This window comes from Phascolarctos cinereus, unplaced genomic scaffold (genome assembly GCF_003287225.1).
Source record: "Phascolarctos cinereus isolate Bilbo 61053 unplaced genomic scaffold, phaCin_HiC Scaffold_9;HRSCAF=440, whole genome shotgun sequence".
NCBI lineage: Eukaryota > Metazoa > Chordata > Mammalia > Diprotodontia > Phascolarctidae > Phascolarctos > Phascolarctos cinereus.
Genome location: NW_027556402.1, coordinates 175,029,351 through 175,047,867, shown reverse-complemented (window position 1 = coordinate 175,047,867; position 18,517 = coordinate 175,029,351). Strand labels below are relative to the sequence as shown.

At 35.3% G+C, this 18,517-nt stretch overlaps 1 protein-coding gene and 1 pseudogene across 2 annotated transcripts in view; one reads left to right on the top strand and one right to left on the bottom strand.

The window, feature by feature from the left end:
- ADGRA3 (adhesion G protein-coupled receptor A3) overlaps positions 1 to 18,517 on the bottom strand; it is a 150,622-nt gene that overhangs the window by 26,356 nt on the left and 105,749 nt on the right. For both annotated transcript variants that reach the window (XM_020992518.2, XM_020992529.2), the window contains 4 exons: positions 15,058 to 15,219; positions 11,998 to 12,201; positions 2,657 to 2,870; positions 2,187 to 2,395 (listed from right to left, as the gene is read on the bottom strand). In XM_020992518.2, coding sequence (XP_020848177.1) covers positions 2,187 to 2,395; positions 2,657 to 2,870; positions 11,998 to 12,201; positions 15,058 to 15,219 — 789 coding nt within the window. The remainder of the gene's footprint in view (positions 1 to 2,186; positions 2,396 to 2,656; positions 2,871 to 11,997; positions 12,202 to 15,057; positions 15,220 to 18,517) is intronic.
- Positions 3,448 to 4,198, top strand: LOC110213030 (large ribosomal subunit protein uL30 pseudogene; annotated as a pseudogene).

The following is an 18,517-nucleotide window of genomic DNA, read 5'->3' as shown; positions in this document are numbered from 1 at the left end:
CCAGTCTGATTTCTCCCACTAGCTTCAAACCACTCATGTCTAGGAAATACCTTTAGAGATACAGGAGGTTCTTGTTCATTAAAAAACCATTCCCGCACTCCTGATTACTCTATATACACCTGTCTACAAAAGCCCTAAGTGATAAAACCTTCTTCTAACAATTGTTAACAACCTAAAATATACCAAATTTTAGTTAAGTGTAAGAGAATTTTTTTTTCATTTTAGCATTAGTTACCTAGGAAATAGGAACTATTGTCCCTTATTCTTCAATGTAAAAATGCATTCATGCAGATCAATAAATAAATGGCTTAACCAAAAATACTAATTAAAGAGCTCCAGGGACCCATGAATAAACCAACAAAAGGTTTAGATCAATAGACCATAACCCAAGATAGGCTCAATTGTCGTCAAAAACTCATTGTGTGTTGCATTACTGCTACCTGTAGCTCTTTTATAGAAATAACTACTATTCATCTAACATCCAAAGGGAAACTTATGGTAAAATAAAATCTAGTGTTGGTTTCGCCAAGAATTAATTATAAATTTCTGGGAAGGTTTAACCTCTCTGGGTCTCAGTTTTCTCATGTTTAAATTGATAGCACAAAAACACTGTCATGTGGTAGACACAGTTAGACTTGAAGTTTGGAAGTCTTGGACTCAGATCTAAATAAATGTTTTACAATCCAACCTTCTTATTTTCCTCCCCAGCTCTCAGAACCATCATCTGGGGAAATGGTTCTTGTGCAGAAGGTGCCAGCAATCCCCACCAATTGTGATCTAACTACCACCCATTGGGCTGATGAGCTGGCATACCAGGACAGTCTGAGGGAGACAAAGGAGACAAGAAATGCCAAAGATCACCACCAACCCTGACCATCATCTTTACTCAGACCCTGATGGAGAAGGCCTAGGACCCTGAAACCAAGAACTTTAGGAAGAGCAATGTCCCCAAAACCAAATGAATTGTTTCTGACCCAGCAACTGCAGCCACCAATGAGAGAAGAAATCTTGTGGAGAAGGAGCCACGTTATCACCACCAACTACTGCTGACCAACTGCTGCCAAAAGGCAGACAAGTATTGGCGCCTTAGGGGTGGCAGCATCCTCCAGACCACCAGTTATGATTCCAGCTCAGTCCTCACAGCCATCAACTGCGGAGGGGCTCCTGTGGAGGAGGGGGTATCTGTCCCCAACAAGTGCCAACATAAAGCAGGCCAGCTGGAACAGGAAAGCCTCCTGAGGAAGAGACAGGAGGCAGCATGTGCCAAGCAAGCCAAACCTCCACCACCTTGATCACCATCTTCCTTCACATCCTGATAGAGACAGCCCAGGGCCCTGAACCCAAGAGCCTTGGGGATATCAAGTTTCCAACCCAGGGTCCATAACTGTCATCCTGGAAAAGCCCCTGGGGAAATGTTGCTTTGCAACTGCTCCTATACATGCTATAGCCATAGCTACTGAAAGCTCAGAAAAGAAAGTGCATGCCACCAAATTCCTTAGCACCACTGAGTGGTTCAGCATCAGAAACTACATCATTTTATCAGTGGAAATGACATGAAAGAAGAGGCACTGACATCTGCTTTTCTGCTGTCCCCTAAGGACCATGGGTCCTTTCCCTCTGACTTGCAGCTAAAACCTTCCTAATTTATTGCCTTCCCCATTAGACTGTGAGTTCCTTGAGAGCAAAGACTATCTTACTTCCTCTATTTGTATCCCCAGTGCTCAGCACAGTGCCTTATGCCTAGTAAGCATTTAACAAATGCTTTATTCTCTCATTCATTCTAAAACTGTAAGTTATAAATGCTTATGATCTGTGTCTCAATGAAGGGATTTTACATACATCAACAAATGAGAGGTACTTGTTGGGGAGATTCAGAGTCCAGAGACTGGATCTTCCATATCTATAAAACTGTAATCTTACATACACTGGTTCATTTATTATAGATTACTAATGCAATTTCTATTTTTAATTTAGTCAAGTTTCCCATCTTTACATGACTTCCAGTATACTTCTCAAGCATACTTAGAAATAACTCAATTTCTCTTTCAACTACACCAAACAAGCACTATTAAATAATCAAATAGGTCATTTTAGGATTTTTAAAAAGCACTTTATGAAGTCTGAGGCAAAATAAAACTTAAGTGTTCAATGTTAGTTTTCACATAGAAAATTTTAAAAAGCCATACCACTAGCACTGCATAACTAGTGAGAGAGTAGCACTGAACTGTTGTAACATTTTCATCTGAGGAAAGGATGTGGCAGCCATCTGACTTCCAGCCCCCTTGTCCATTCAGCAAATCAAAATCCCATTGGGCTGCGACAGCATCTGCTCCATGTGCAATTCGACGCAATGTAACATTAATAGGAATGTGTTGAGTATTTATATTTATTCCATCTGTTGAAAGAAAAATACAATAGTTTAAAAAAAAACAACTTTTATGTGCTAAACTATAAAATCTGGAATTTGTTAAGTGAGTCATTAAACAGAGTTGAACATAAAACATTATTTTGGAGCCCAACTTATAAAGTCACATTATTTCTATTGGTAAATTACCTTTTTGGGAGGGAAACTGGGTATCAATTGGGACTTTACTTTGTGTAAAATACATATAAATTACAAGTAATACTTATATAGCAATATTTGTCAGAAACAAACCCATTTTGGTGAGAATCACAGGGGTGACTACTGTGCGCCGCTTTCCATCATCAGCCAGATTTGTTGAATTTCCTGTTGCTGGAAAAAGCTTTCCATTGCGGAATGCAATAAGTTGAAGCTTGTAAATAGATTCATCAGCTAGTCTGGTTTCCCTTTTATGCTTTGGTGAGAAAAGGGAGGGAGGAAGCTGAATAGATGCTTCTACGATAGTATTCTAAAAAACATAACATTTTAAAGGTTATTATCAATCTCTCAGAAAGAGAACAATTAATTATTCCTTCACTGCCACATTTCAAGTTTTCAAATTTCATGTTAAACAAAACCTTTTTATAATGGACTATTTGTAAAAAGAGTCATATTGAATTTGATAACCAATATGTCTGGGAGTTAATATTGTTTCACTTTCTTAAAACTGAAACAGAAACATGGAATGAAAATAGGTCAAAAAACTACTGTGTACAACTATTACTAGAATGAGAAATGCAAACTCTCCAAGAATTAAGATACATACCAAATGAATTCTCTTTTCCATACTCTTAGTTTGATTTTTTTTCCCATTATAGTATGAATTCCTTCTTGGTGGAGAGCAAATTAACAACAACCAGACAAATGTCAACTACAACAATAATACTAATCAGGACATTCAGTAATAATGATATATCTGAATTTTACATGGATAACAGGGAAAAAAAAGATGCAATAACAATTAACTCAAAAAACCCTTGAGCCAAACAAAATCTACCCTGCTTTCCTATATATTATCAATATGAAGTGAGGCATAAAAGTCATACATGCTCACCAAAGGTTATGAAAGATGGTCAATGAAAAAATGCAAATGGAAAAGAAATTCCCTACATAAATAATGAGAACCTCCCATTTGTGGATAACACTATACTAATTATATCAAGTACCAGAACATTAAAGAGACACTATTATTCAAAAGGGATCAGCCTAACAATCCAGACAGGAAAATTAAAACAGATAAAAAAAAACATCATTAACGTCATTAATTAACATTAGTTATCTATGAAAGAACTAAAACCTATCATAAGGAATACGGACAGATGCACAAAAGTAAAATGCAACTGGCTAGACTGGCATACAAAGCTAGCAATTACTATGTACTGGCTGAACCCAAATTAGGTTTTGCCATCAGAATTAAAAGTATCAGTGGTATTACTTCAAGGTCCATAAAGTATTGCAGCTTTGTGTCTCTGCCAAACCTTCAACAGCATTTTCACTCGACAGGCACTGTGGCACCATTCATTGTATAGGGTTACCCAAACCTGAAGTCTATGAAGGATTTGATTCATAAATATGGTTATGGCAAGATCAAGAAACAAAACTGCCCTGACTATAAGTGCCCTTATTGAAAAATTTCTTGGTAAATATGGAATTATCTACATGGAGGAGTGGATCCATGAGATCTATACTGACAACAACTTTCCTGTGGCCCTTCAAATGATCTTCTCCACAGGGTGGAATGAAAAAAAAGCTACATATTTTGTGGAAGGTGGAAATGCTGGTAAAAGGGAAAGCTGAATCAAAAGGTTTATTAGATGAATGAACTAAATTTAAAGATCGCTATCATGATCATTCGTCTAATGATCTGTTAACAAAAATGCCTGTGATAAAAAATAAAAAAACTTTATGGAAAACTTATGAGAGGATATGAGGAAAAGTCATGGATGGAAGGAAGGAATGAAGGAAAGAAGGAAGGAATCCGTAATAGAGATGAGTATTATCACTGAGGAGATCACAGAACCACATATATACTGAAGTAAAAAAGCAATATTATAAATTTATACCCATTATTTTATAGTAACTTACAAGCTGCGTGTATACATCGTTGGATACATTCAAAGACCAATTATTGATGAACAAGAAAATTATTTTCCAGCCACACAATCAATTTTATCAACCTAATGTCCTTTGCACTGGATGCAAGCATATATTATATATGACTGACACAATCAGCGAAGCAGACAGATTTGTTCCATGTGCCTGTTGTCTATCTTTGTAGTTAGGTTTTGGCTGAACTCTATATCGCTTAGTGGAACTGCAGTGTTCTGTGAATCGTTTGAGAAATGCTAATTCAGAATTGCAAAAAAATCTTTGACAAAGATTTATAACCAAACTGTTTTAAACCTGAAGTTGGCATAGAATTGGGAAGGATTTTTTAAAATCATGGCTAGGGAAAAAAGAATTTAAACAGGATAAATGGATAATTTCTTTGCTTAGACGAATATTAACAGTAAGCAGTAGCCTACAGATCAGTGCTAAGAATGAATATTAATCATTCTAAATTGTTCTAGAAGAAACTATGAAATTGTCACATCTGTAGATGGCATCAAGCTCTGAAGGCTAATAAAGTATTAAAAAATAGCTTGAACTATTAGAAGGTCTCAAAAGCTTCCAATGAAGTAATATACAATAGTGATTTTCATATGAAGACAAAATGAAAAGATTAAAATATACTTCAAGCCAAGAAAATTATGAAGGTATAAGTAAGTTAAATAGGAAAGAATCACCATATCCTAGGCTGGGGGACAACTTGAAGCTTTAAAGAAGCAAGCTTATTTTCTTAAATTAAAAAAAAAAAGGTCACAACATGCACAGCATTGTGAAAGACTATGGCAGGGTGGGGGAGCTAGGGGTGGTGATGTATAGTTAATGACCTCTTCGTGCCACAGTCTTTCAATCTCTGACACAAGCCTGACTGAGAGTGCAAGGACTGATGCAGAAGATGATGGAGGCTGCCATGCAGTGAAAGTAACACTGACTAGAAAGGTGAACTATGAGTCACAGGAACAAAGTTCATATCACCCTCTATTACTTCTTGCCTCTGACCTTTTGCCACCAGTGAAATTCTGTAGATCTCAGTTTCTTCAGCTGTAAATGAGTGGGATGGGACTTGACTTCTAGGGGCCTTTCTAGGACTACACTGATGATTTTGTGTTCTGAAAGACACAGCTCCCTGAGCCTTGGAAGGCAGAATCACCTGCCAAAAGATGTTTCTCTGTGTACTTGCCATACACTGGTGCACAGGACTTCTTCAGGGTTCCACATAAAACAGAGGAACAGGAAAAGCCATGAAGGATATACACTGATCTGTCATCAAGAGAACTTGTTCTCTTGATTCTCTTGTTTTCCCTCTTGCAACATATACTGCTTTACAAATGAAGTATAATGGGCTGGTCTAAGCACTAGCCCTGAGGCCTGACCTTTCCACACTTTCAAATGCTGCCCTATACAACCTCAGAGTGAGAGAAAAACTGCTGCCCCCCCACTGAAGCTATCATAAAGAGTTGCTGAGATCCCTGAAAAAAGATAAACTCCCCTACATCCCTGTTATGGTAACATAAAAATATGAAATAATCCCTGTCCTCAAAGATCTTATACTCTTCCTAGGAAAGTTAAACATAAAAATGAATAACTTTAATAAAACAAAGTGGTGTCATTATATGATTGGTAGATAAATTATGCAGAATGTGTTTTATTGACCTTTACTGAATAGAATATGCCTAGATATCTTCAAGGAGACAGGATTTGAATTGGATCATATAAAAGCAAATTATAATTTTACCTGCTGGGTAGTAATTTGCAGAGATTTTTTACCTTAAAGAGTTGTGCCTGCTAAAAATCTAAATAAAGATTCAATAAGGACATAGATACATTCCAGGATACGAAATACATGAAAAAATAATTAGCAATGTTTTACAAGGACATCCTTAACCATTTGAAATTAATAGAGGAATATGAAGTTTAATATTATAGGGAGTCAACTACCACAAAATGTACCTTCATTCCAATTTGAGACATATCTGCACAAATTTATATTACAATGAAAACTAAGCTTTTTATTAAAGTTTCAATGGCAGATATTTATCAACTTCCACTATAATAATGACTGCAGAGCATATGTGGAAAACTAAGATAAATTTTAATTTTAAAAATTGTTATAATTATATCTTTGTAGTGCTAAGACTTTAGGCATGCTCACATACTTCCCAACCAATGCACATTGTTTTAATAATAAGTTTATTTAAACACAGATTTGAGTAACTGATAGGTTTCCAAATGTGAGTGCTTTAGTAACAACCAGTGCAATTAAAACAATTTAAAATCTACATGTTGGTATTTATTTGGCTAATAAAACCTCCTTTCCAAATATTTTCTACTATTATTCCAAAAGAATAAGTAATGTTGTAAGAACTTTAAAATGTCACCTTCTGAAATGTCTAATTTACTAGCAGCATTTAGAAAGCTATGTACATTTGTCATCTGAGAATCAGCCAGACTAAAGAGAGATGGTCTTATCACAAGAAGGCTAGACAACAGATGATAAATTTCAGAGGACTACAGCAATTTATGACAACTGTCTACTAAAATACTGAGTTGATATCTACGTGGTAGAAGTAGGTATATTAATGAAATCACAAGGTATTTCATTCCTAAAATTTAATCAAATTTACCTTGCATAGCTTGTTTCTGACACCAGAGTTAAAGGAATACTGTAATGCATGTTACAAAATATCTCTTTATAAAACATCTATTTTCAACAAATATTAATAAAAACTAATTATTAAGACGTCTGAGCTGTGTGAGCAGTAAGATGGCAGACTAGACATTTCTTCTGATCCCTATGACCTCTCAAATCTCTTCTAAACAAAAATTGTGCACTAAAGATAAAGCAATTTCAGCTGTCTCCACAGTCTAGGTCAGATAACCAGAATCCTAAAGAGGGTTAGAAAACAAAACAAAAAACGTGAACTGATAATACTCACTGACCACAAGCTCATTCAGCATCTTCCATCTCTCATGCTACTGGCAGAAAGTCTGCATTAACAGACCCAAGAACCCAACACCTCCACAAACTGGTTCCCTGCCCCTTTTCCATTGCCATGAAGACCCTGGCTCCAGACAGTGGACGTTTACTCAGGACACTACAGATAAGCTATTTGTTAAAAGGGATAACTGTGGGAGAGGTAGGAGGAGAAGGTATACTTAGGATAACTATGATGATGTAAGAAACAGAAGACACAAATAAAAACTTACTTTTGAAAAGCTAATTATTAAATAGCTACATTGGATTGCAATTACAAATTTACTATAATTTAACAAACCTTCTTAAGAATATAAAACTTAATCAGAGCTTCATAATCCCTATATAGATGCCTGACTTCTAAACTAGGAATATAGATCTTGTATACATTTATAAAGGTGTCTTAGAGTACTGGACTGGGAATGAGGAGATTTAGTTTTAGTCTTGGCTCTGTGACTATACCTATGTGATCTAAAGAAAGTCAGAAATTTCCTACACTTTCAGGTCTTCATCTATAAAGTCTCCAAGGTTTGGTCCAATTCCAAAATTACTATAAAATTAGATTGATTTTTTTAGGGGGGAGGAAAATATGCCTACATTATTTGGAATACTAACTTTTATAACATTGATTTATCAACATAATTCCTCTACTTAGTTTAGATTAAAGGATGCACTCACAGATACTTCATAATTTATAGGGCAGCTCAGTGGTGCAGTGGATAGAACACTGGGCCTGGAGTCAAGACGATCTGAGTTCAAATTTGTCCTCAGACACTTGCTAGCTATGTGACCCTGGGTAAGTCACTTAATTCTGCCTCAGTGTCTTCATCTAATAAAATAAGCTAGGGAAGGAAATAGCAAACCATTCCAGTATCTTTGGCAAGAAAAACCCAAATGAAGTCACAAAGAGTCAGACATGATTGAACAACAAAAACTTTATAATTGATAAATGAAGTTTTGACTACAAAGATAACTTATCTTTATTAATATGAGAAAAAGAGTATGTATAATCTTCAAACATTTCAAGTTATCTTTGCAATGATTTTCCCCCTCCAAATAGCCTTGATTTCCTAATTATGTTTCCTTCAAGGCCAAACTCAGAGGCTATCTCTCCCATGAAACTTTTCCTTAAGACCACAAATGGAAAGGATTTCTTGCTTTTCACACCTCTTGGTACACTTTGCCTGTATGAACTTCTCCTTTCCTCTTAAAAAATCTTTCTTGTATCACTTATTTGTACACATAACATTTCCTCTACTACACTGTGAGATAATTATAGTTAGTTTGTAATTGTAACATAACTATATTTAAAATGAGAATGTTCTTTACATATAGCAAAGGAATTCTTGATGAAAACACAAGGAGGCTTCTATGGATGGTTCTTTACTGCAGACCACAAATTTGTGGCCACACAATTGATGACTAAAATTTATAAAGAAAAATGGTCCTGATGTTTATTGATTACAAAAGAAAAGAGGAAAAGAAAAAAAAAAGAAAAAAGCATCTGATTTCATAGAGCAAGATCCAGCTATAAAGGCTCCCCTCTAACAAAGTGTCTCAAACATACCTGTTAATATCATGCAATATAGAAACACAGAGACAACTTTGTGTTCAGTAATTCTCTGACCAGCAACAAGGCATAGAATAGAGAAACAAATGTTCAGCAAAAGTGCCATGTAAGATGTCCTACAGAATCTGAGTAAAATGATTTCCTATACATGTTGAATTCCTCAGATATCCCTGTGTTCCAATGACACATACTCATTGTATTAAGTCCCTTAATACTAGAAGATATTTTAATAAGATCCACAATTCTTATAAAGAGATCAGCTCAACAATTCACACAGAAAAAAAATCAAGTGTATGAAACTGTTCATTATGATATCCAACAGAATGGGAAGTCTGCTGACCATGCATAAACACTGCAATATAAACAATAAGCTGGACTCATAGCTGACCAGAAGAGAATTCTGGACTGCCCAGTAGAATCTAAGCTCCTTGCAGAGAGGAAGTTTGGTTTTGGTTTTTGTAGTCAAGTGTCTTGCACATAAAAGGCATTAAATAACCATTTACTGAATTGAATTCAAGCGTAAGTTCTTTGGAAGTAAGGTCTGTATCATCTCTCTCTTTTTTTTTTTAAGGGCAGTATAGGAAAGCATCTTGTGCTTCCTAAGCACTTAAAAATGTTTGCTTAAATGAAAACAAAAAAATTAAATATGCAAGGTGATGATTCCTAGACCTTCTTTCCAGGCCTAAATTCTCTCCAGACTACAGTCTCACATCTCCAACTGTGTACTGAACAACTAGAATTGTATGTCTCATCAACACCCTAAATTCAACAAGATTGAATTCATTATTTTTCCCCCCAAGTTCTCTCCTAACTTTCTTATTATATTAAGTGCACCATGATTCTCCCAGTCAACCAAGCTCCCAACCTAGCTGTCATACTTAATTGCTCACTCTCTCTCACCCCAATATCTAATCAGTTGCCAAGAACTGTCAATTCTACCCTTGCAGCATATCTCACATTAAACCCCTTTCTCTCTTCTGACACTACCAACACCCTGGCTTGGACCCTCATCACCTCAGGCCTGGATTATTTTTAACAACCAGCTATTTGGTCTCCCTGAGACAAGTCTCTCTCCACTCTAGTCCATCTTCAACTCAGCTGTCCGATGATCTTCCTGAAGTTCAGGTCAGACTATATGCCCCTATCACCACACACATACAATAAACTATAGTGGCTCCCTATTACCTTCAGGATCAAATGCTTTTTTTTTTGGTTTGATTTTCAATGTTCTTCATAACCAATCCTCCTCCTACCCTTTCAGTCTTCTGATAGTCTATTCATCCCCACCCAGCCAGCCTACTTACTCTGCAATCTTGTGACATTATCCCCTCACTACTCCTCACACAAGATACTCAACCTCCCAATTCCATTCATTTTTACTGGCTGTCCTCCATGACTGAAATTCCCACCTTTCTCATCTCCATCTTTGCCATTCTCTGGATTTCTTTGAGTCTTAGGTGAATTCCCACCTTCTTCGGGAAGCCTTTCCTGAGCCAATTTAATGTTAGTGCCTCCCCAATCATCCTGTATATGGATTGTTTGTGCAGAATATTGTCCTCCCCATTATACTGTGAACTCCTTGAGAGCGGGGATTTTTTTATTTTTGGCCTCTCCTTGTATCCTCATCACTTCACACTCGGCCTGGCACATAGTAGACACTTAACAAATGCTTGGAAACTGATGGAAAAGCCAGACATGAATTTAAAATTTGTTATAGACAAGGCTAACAGTAGGTAATAAAGTTACATATAATTGAGTTAACTATCAAAATAAGGAAATAGTCTTCAAAATATAAAAACATAAGCTACCAAAAGATAGTTTTCTGTCTTTTATTCATGCTCAGAATAATTTCCAATATACTTCCATTTTTTTATCTTGAAAGCAAATATTACCTCATTCAATTTACTTCATTCTAAACTTAAAATTTGATTGCAAATCAATTCTATATGTCTAAAAATGTCTCAAATGTCCAAAATTTAAGAGAGCTTAGAAATTCTGTACTATCTTGCTACTTTCTTTTTTTTAATTCTAAGTTCTATGATATGACAACTTACCGATCATTATAGTTATCATTCAAATCAATGAATAAATAGCATTAATTAGTGCCTTGTTAAAAACATTCATATATGTTAACCAACACTAACAATATTATGATAATGATAATCTATGAAAAACATAGCTACTCTGATCAAGACAATGATTCCAGACAATTCCAAAGGATCCATAATGAAAAATGTTATCTGCATCCAGAGACAGAACTGACTGTCTGGAGATTGAAGCATATTTTTTTCATTTGCTTTATATTTCTTGCTTTTGATTTTTTTTTTCAACATGGCTAATATGGAAATATGTTTTGCATGACTTCATATGCATAACTGATAAATTGCTTGCCTTTGCAATGGATGAGGCAGAGGTAAGATAGGAGAGAGGGAGAGAATGTGAAACTCAATTTTTTTTAAATGAACATTAAAAATGAATAATTTTTTTTTAAAATAAAAGGCCAAAGTGTTCATAAGGAAGTTAACTAGACTAAGCCGAATAACATTTGTTTCTATTTTTCCTTGCCACAATAAAACATGCTTTATTTTCTGAAAATATTTGCCCTATTACATAAGTAACAGGGGCCGGATCTATGATTTGCAGTGGTATAACTCACTGAGAGGAAACTCCTTCTACTGATACAGGGCAGCACATTCTCTGCCAGATAAAAAGAGCTGCCTAGAGTACTGCAAGGTGAAGATGCTTGGCCAGATCACACATTGCCCCATATATGCTGAAATACCTTTCCTAATTCAATGAACTGTATCACTTTTACTTCTGCTGCTTTTTAATTTTTTTAATTTCATTTTATTCCTGCCTAATTTCTGAAATGATAAAAGCACATTTTAATACTCAATCTATCTATAAAGAAAAGCATAAATGTCTATAAACTATCAGGCATCATACCTTTAGTGCCAGACTTGAAAATGTATTAGAAACGTTGCATTTAAAGCTCAGCTGTTTATCTAGATGTCCATCTGGATCTCTTCTTCCGTAATCAGTTAGTCCTGACCGATCAGATGTTGCCACTTTCTGGAATACGGTGCATGTCATTCCTGTGAAGCTGGCAGCCTTGATGACATAAGCTTCCAGAGCAATATTTGGTGAATACTTCAAATTCAACAAATATTAGTTACATAAGGTTAATGTCATGGGAAGAATAATATGAGATAATCTGGCATACATAAAACACATTGTTATTATTATTGTACTACATTTTAATAAAATATGCTAGGAGTCAGGAGGACCTTAGTTCAAATCTGGCCTCAGACACTTCACACTTAACCAAGCTGTGTGACCCTGGGAAAGTCACTTAACACAGATTGCCTCACCAAAAAGCAAAATAATAAGAATAAGAATAAGAATAATTACTTGCTAAATCACAGCTATGATTCTAAAGTCTCTTCCAATGTTAGAGATCCACTGATGGATCTCAAAAGCAATTTAACCTAACTTTCCATACCCAATAGAGAATCTCTACCAGAAAGAAAGGAAGTTATTGTTTTTGCTTCAGTATTTTACTGAATAAGACATTAGTAATAATCCCACTCAAAAACTGTCTCCATGCTAGCTGGTAGGTAGATCCTAAATCAAGCAGTGAAAGGAAACGAACAAATCAGATACAGATAAATAACCAAGATGGTAGTTACCCACCCAAGTTTTTGAAGTGACTCAATGATGAAATTTTAAGCTTCAGGCTGCAAAATGTACACCTGTCAATACAATGGCCATCATGACTTCTCTTTATAAGGGCACTCCCCATCCCCATCCGCACTCCAGATAAGTCTATATAAATGATAGCCTACTGAATCTTCCACATTTGGCAAAAAGGCATAATCTATATCTGTGATTTTACTGGTATAAGGAATTCCTTCAATCAATGCAAATCAGTAACTGTTTGGTATCACAGAGTTGCCTAAGACATTGAGAAAATAAGTAACTTGTGCCCAGGATTAAACAAAGAGTATTTGTCAGAGGCCAGAATGCAATACAGGTCTGACTCTATGCCTGCTCTTTAGCCACCACATCATGTGGCCTTCTTCAACAATAAGCATTTATTGAGAACTAACTTTGTAAAAGGCACTGTGGAAAGTGCTGGAGGTGATACAAATTTATACAAAACAGGATACCTCTTTTCAAAAAGCTGATATATTGTGAGATTACACATACAAATATGTGTGAAATGAGGCAGTGTAAACGATATAAACTAAGTTTAACAGAATTACTGGAGAAGAAGGGATCACTTGCAACTACAGTGATCAGGGAAAGGCATCATGAAGATATACTTATGGATTAGTCCTTGAAGAATAAGTAGAATTCCTCTAAGTAGAGGAAGTGACTAGTGAAAAAGTATAAGAGCCTAGAAAGCACAATCCAGGCACAGAGAATAACAAATAGTCCAGATCTATTATATCAAAGAAATCATATGAGAGACTGGTAGATAAAGATAGAAACTATTATATGAAAAGAATCAGATTGAGGAAAGACTTGAAAGCTAAGAAGTTAGAATTTCATTTAGTATGTGTTTAAAAGAAAGTTATTTCAGATAAGGAAACTGAGGCCCAGAGAGGCTATATGAAATGCCCACAGACATACAGCTAGTTTGTAGTGGAGCCTGGATTAGACTTAAGAATTACTAAATTCTTAACCATTGTTCTGTCTCACAGGCTGTGTGATGTAACATAAAAATTGTATAAATATTTCTGGTTGTGTAGAAAAATATCAAATGAGCTTCAGTATGATCATGCATAGAACATTTAGGAAAAACAATCTAAACAAGGCTTAAAAGATAATATAACAAATTATGATTCAAAAATGACACAGAAATCTTTGAACACCACTTTGTATTAATATTCCAGTGTGTTATAGGGATTTATTTTTTTTAGTGAGGCAATCAGAGTTAAGGGACTTGCCTCGGGTCACACAGCTAGTAAGTACCATGTGTCTGAGGCCACATTTGAACTCAGGTCCTCCTGACTACAGAGCTGGTTGCTCTATCCACTGCGCCACCTAGCTGCCCCTGTTATAGTGATTTTAAAAAATGCTGACCATTATCAGAAATGATACTGAAAACATTAAACAAAAAAAATCTACCCTTGTGAAACATGAAGATGTATCCAAATCTATAATAAATATAAGTAATTCTAGTCAGAAGACCTCAAGAAATCTACTTTCATTAGAGGTTTATAGGAGGGCAGTTTTAAAATAACAAGATTCCCATAGAGTCTAAGAGTGCTACCTGAGACCAGACTAAAAAGACTTTGGTCAGGAAAAACATGGGCTCAAGAGATATTAAGTTTAGAGGTAAACATAAATAAAATAAGGATTTATTAACTAAATCCAAAATTGGAAAATAGAAGGCAAACAAGGATATTTGAAAAAGTTAAATAAAGGACAAAGAAAAAGAAATATTACTTTACACAATGGCTATTATAACTATGAAACCCCAAGATAAAATTAGGTGAAAATTACAGATTGGTTGAGGAATGTTTTCAGTAAACATCATATATCACAAACATTAGATCCATAATGCCCTCTTGCATATGTGATGAAGGGCTGGTGGGAATGGGATACACAGCAGATCCCAAACCTTTTGAACTTTATGTCTTAGAAGGTTTCCATGCTTTCCCACAAACCAAACCTTTGATCTAGATAACAGAATACTGAGATGGTAAGAATAGTGGTTTGAGTTAATATGCCAATGTAAATGTTTTTTAGTTAAATTTAACAAAAACACATGAAATAGATAAGATACAGAATCACACAAATCAGAAATTAATAGATGCTTCTGTAGTGCCATTAAACATATTATTCCAAAGCAAAAGAGACTTTAAAAAAAAATCTCTTCTCAAAAATTCAACTCAAAATTGTAAAAATAAAGTCTATTTACATAAGAGTGACAACTGAAAATGATCATTTTAGGTTTATAATTTAATTTAAAAGTGATGATATAACATTTACACTTACAGTTGAATATACATGGGCTCCATTTGCCAATCTGTACACAGCAATTCGTTGTAAGCACTGAACAATTCTACTGCAAGCTTTTCCTTCTCTCTGTGCAAGCCACAAAACACGCTCATCAGCCAACATGATATTGCTTGCAATATCTACCATCACGTCGCCAAGCTACAAAGAACAAGATGAAGATCATTAAAACTAATGCAAACTATATTACTGGATTCATTTAGAAGAAATATACTTAAAAGATGTTGCAGTTCTAAAGTTGGCTACAAAAATCCAAAGCTTTTTATTCTAAGCATGAACATTATAACAAAATATTTACAAGTTACTCATACAATGGAAGAATAGTTTTGAAAATGCAAACTGTTACTGTTAATTTTTATGCCACCTGAAAAAATGATTTCTCCTCTATATGATATCAGTGTTACAGAAAAAGAAAGATGGGTAAAGTGTGTGATTTTTTAAAACTGTCTATAAACTTAAATTACTAGTTGTTATTTGTCCTTTGTTTTCAAAGAAGACCAATGACCTCACAATGCTGGGGTGAAATAGTGGATGATGGGTGATATCTTGATTTGTGCATGAACTGGATTTAAATGAGGCATAGTTGTGTAGAATCATCAGCCTCACTCTCTCGTCCAGTCTTCAAAGTCCCCTGGCAAGACAAAAGTCAAGATGACCTTGGCATCTTCAATGTCTAACCAAGCTCTAAGCACTCCACACAGAGCCTGATTCAGCCACTTTAATGGCCATTGAACAAGTTGTTCTCATCTGCCTATTGTGCTGGGACAAGTTTTCACATGTGTGAGGGTAAACATCCACCTAACTCACTGATGAATTTTGAGGCCTATAGTTACCCTCAACCTAGTTTAGCCCACCTGCAAAGATGGTTTTTCTGGGGTGTGACACTGTGCATACTATACACTCTTCAAACCACAGGTGAGAAGAGGATAAGTGGACAGACACCAAAGGTAGATGATCAGCTCTGAAAAGGGCTTGGCAGGTCCTCAATACAAGAGTGCTAGTCTTCCCTGAAAGTCCCGCACATTAAATGTGATAGATACTGTGAGTGGAACTGGATTCTCAATCATATAAAAATTTATATTCTCACTAAAAATGAAGTCAGAAGACAAAAGGAAGTAGCCACTAAAGGAAAGACAGTTCAAAGGCTCTCATGAGAGAGTAAAGAATATAGTAGTGTTGTTACTAACATATATCTAAAGGCAACATGGAATGTCATTTTATGAGGTATGTGGCCTCATACTGAAGTGCTCATGAAGAATATTTGTTTAAAAAAAAAGACCATAATAAAGATGTAGTTTACATGCCAACATGTATTACTGAAGATGAGAAGGAAGATAAATCATATCAAGAACTTGACAAGAATCTCCAGATAAAAGTAATATACACTTTAATATTTAATGACCTCAATGAAAGTCTTGGAGGAGGCTAGTGAAAAATAATGGGGAAAAAATAGTGGAAACTGTTACTCAAAAGTTAGAAAAGAGTTTGTAAACTACAGAGGTCTTATTCAAAGACTGGTTATCTATATATGAGTCACTTCTGAAACATATGTGATTGTCATATATGATGGTCAATTTTTAACTGTCAAATAGTTAAAGCAAAACTCAAAATCAATACCAAATGAGAATGAAAAAGAGAAGATAAGATACCCAGAGAAGCTGAGCATAATCTTTCAGGGGAGGAGATGGCCATTCAATGAAATAGGGGACTTTCAAACCTTCCTGATGAAAACACCAGAACACAGCAGAAAATCTGACCTTCAAATACAAGACTCAAGAGAAGTATAAAAAAGTAAACAGGAAAGAAAGAAAAAAAACCACCTTATATTATCAATAAGGACAAACTGTTTACATCTCTACCATGGAAGATGACATGACGTTTAAAAGGGGATATACTTAGACAGAGGGCATGGGTTTAAATTGACTGTAATGTAATGGTAAAAAAATCTAAGTAAGTGGAGAAAAGGGGTTGCACTGGGAGAAGAAAAGAGGAGGCAGACATGGATAAATTACATCATATGAAAAGGCACAAAAACCAAATACAGTAGAGGGAAAGAAGGGAGGGAGATGAGCATTGTTTGAACCTTACTCTCATCACATTTGGTTCAAAGAGGGAATAACTATCAGTTAGGTATAGAAATCTAACTTACCCCACAGGAAGTATAAAGGGTAAAGGGAAAAGAAAAGGGAGGGGGCTAATAGAATGGAGGGCAGACTGAAGGAGACAGTGGTTGAAACCAAAACTCTACAGAGGAGAGAAAGGGGAAAAGGAGAGGAAAATAAGCATAAACGAGGAGGGAGGGGAATAGGATGGAGAGGAAGACACAGACAGTAATCATAACTGTGAACGGGATGAACTCTCCCACAAAACGGAAATGGATAGCACAATGGAGTAAGAACCATAACCTACAATATGTTGTCTACAGGAAACACATCTGATGCAGAGGGATACACAGAGAGTAAAGGTAAAAGGCTGGAGTGAATATAATATGCTTCAGCTGAAGTAAAAAAAAAAAGCAGGGGTAGCAATCCTGATCCCAGACAAAGCAAAAGCAAAAATAGATCTAATTAAAAGAGATAAGGAAGGAAACTACATCCTGTTAAAAGGTATCATAGATAAGGTACCATAGATAATGAAGTAATATCATTGCTAAACATAGATGCACCATGTGGTATAGCAGCCAAATTCTTAAAGTAAAAGTTAAGGGAGATACTGGAAGAAACAGACAGCAAAAATATACTAGTGGGAGACCTCAACCTCCCCCTCTTTGAACTAGATTAATCTAAAAACAAAATAAATAAGAAAGAAGTTAAGGAGAGTGGTATTTAGAATAGAATCTTAGAAACAGAATCTTAGAAAAGTTAAATATGGTTGACCTCTGGAGAAAACTGAATGGGGACAGAAAGGAATATACTTTTTTATCAGTGGTAGATGGCGCTTACACAAAAACTGACCGTGTACTAGGGCATAAAAACCTCCCAATGCAATGCATAAAGGCAGAAATATTAAACACATCCTTTTCAGATCATCATGCAATAAAAATTACATGTAGGGCCATGGAAAGATAAGACTAAAAATTAATTGGAAACTAAATAATCTAATCCTAAAGAATGAGTGGGTCAAATTGAAAATCATAGAAATAATCAATAAATTCATCCAAGAGAATGACAATAATGAGACAACATACCAAACTTATGGAATGCAGCGAAAGCAGTCCTTAAGGGAAGTTTTATATCTCTAAATGTTTACATGAATAAAACAGAGAAAGAGGAGATCAATGAATTGGGTATGCAACTAAAAAAACTAGAAAAAGAACAAACTGAAAATACCCCACTAAATACCAAATTAGAAATTCTAAAAATCAAAGAAGATATTAATAAAGCTGAAATTATGAAAACTATTGAACTAATAAATAAAACTAAAAGCTGGTTTTAGGGGA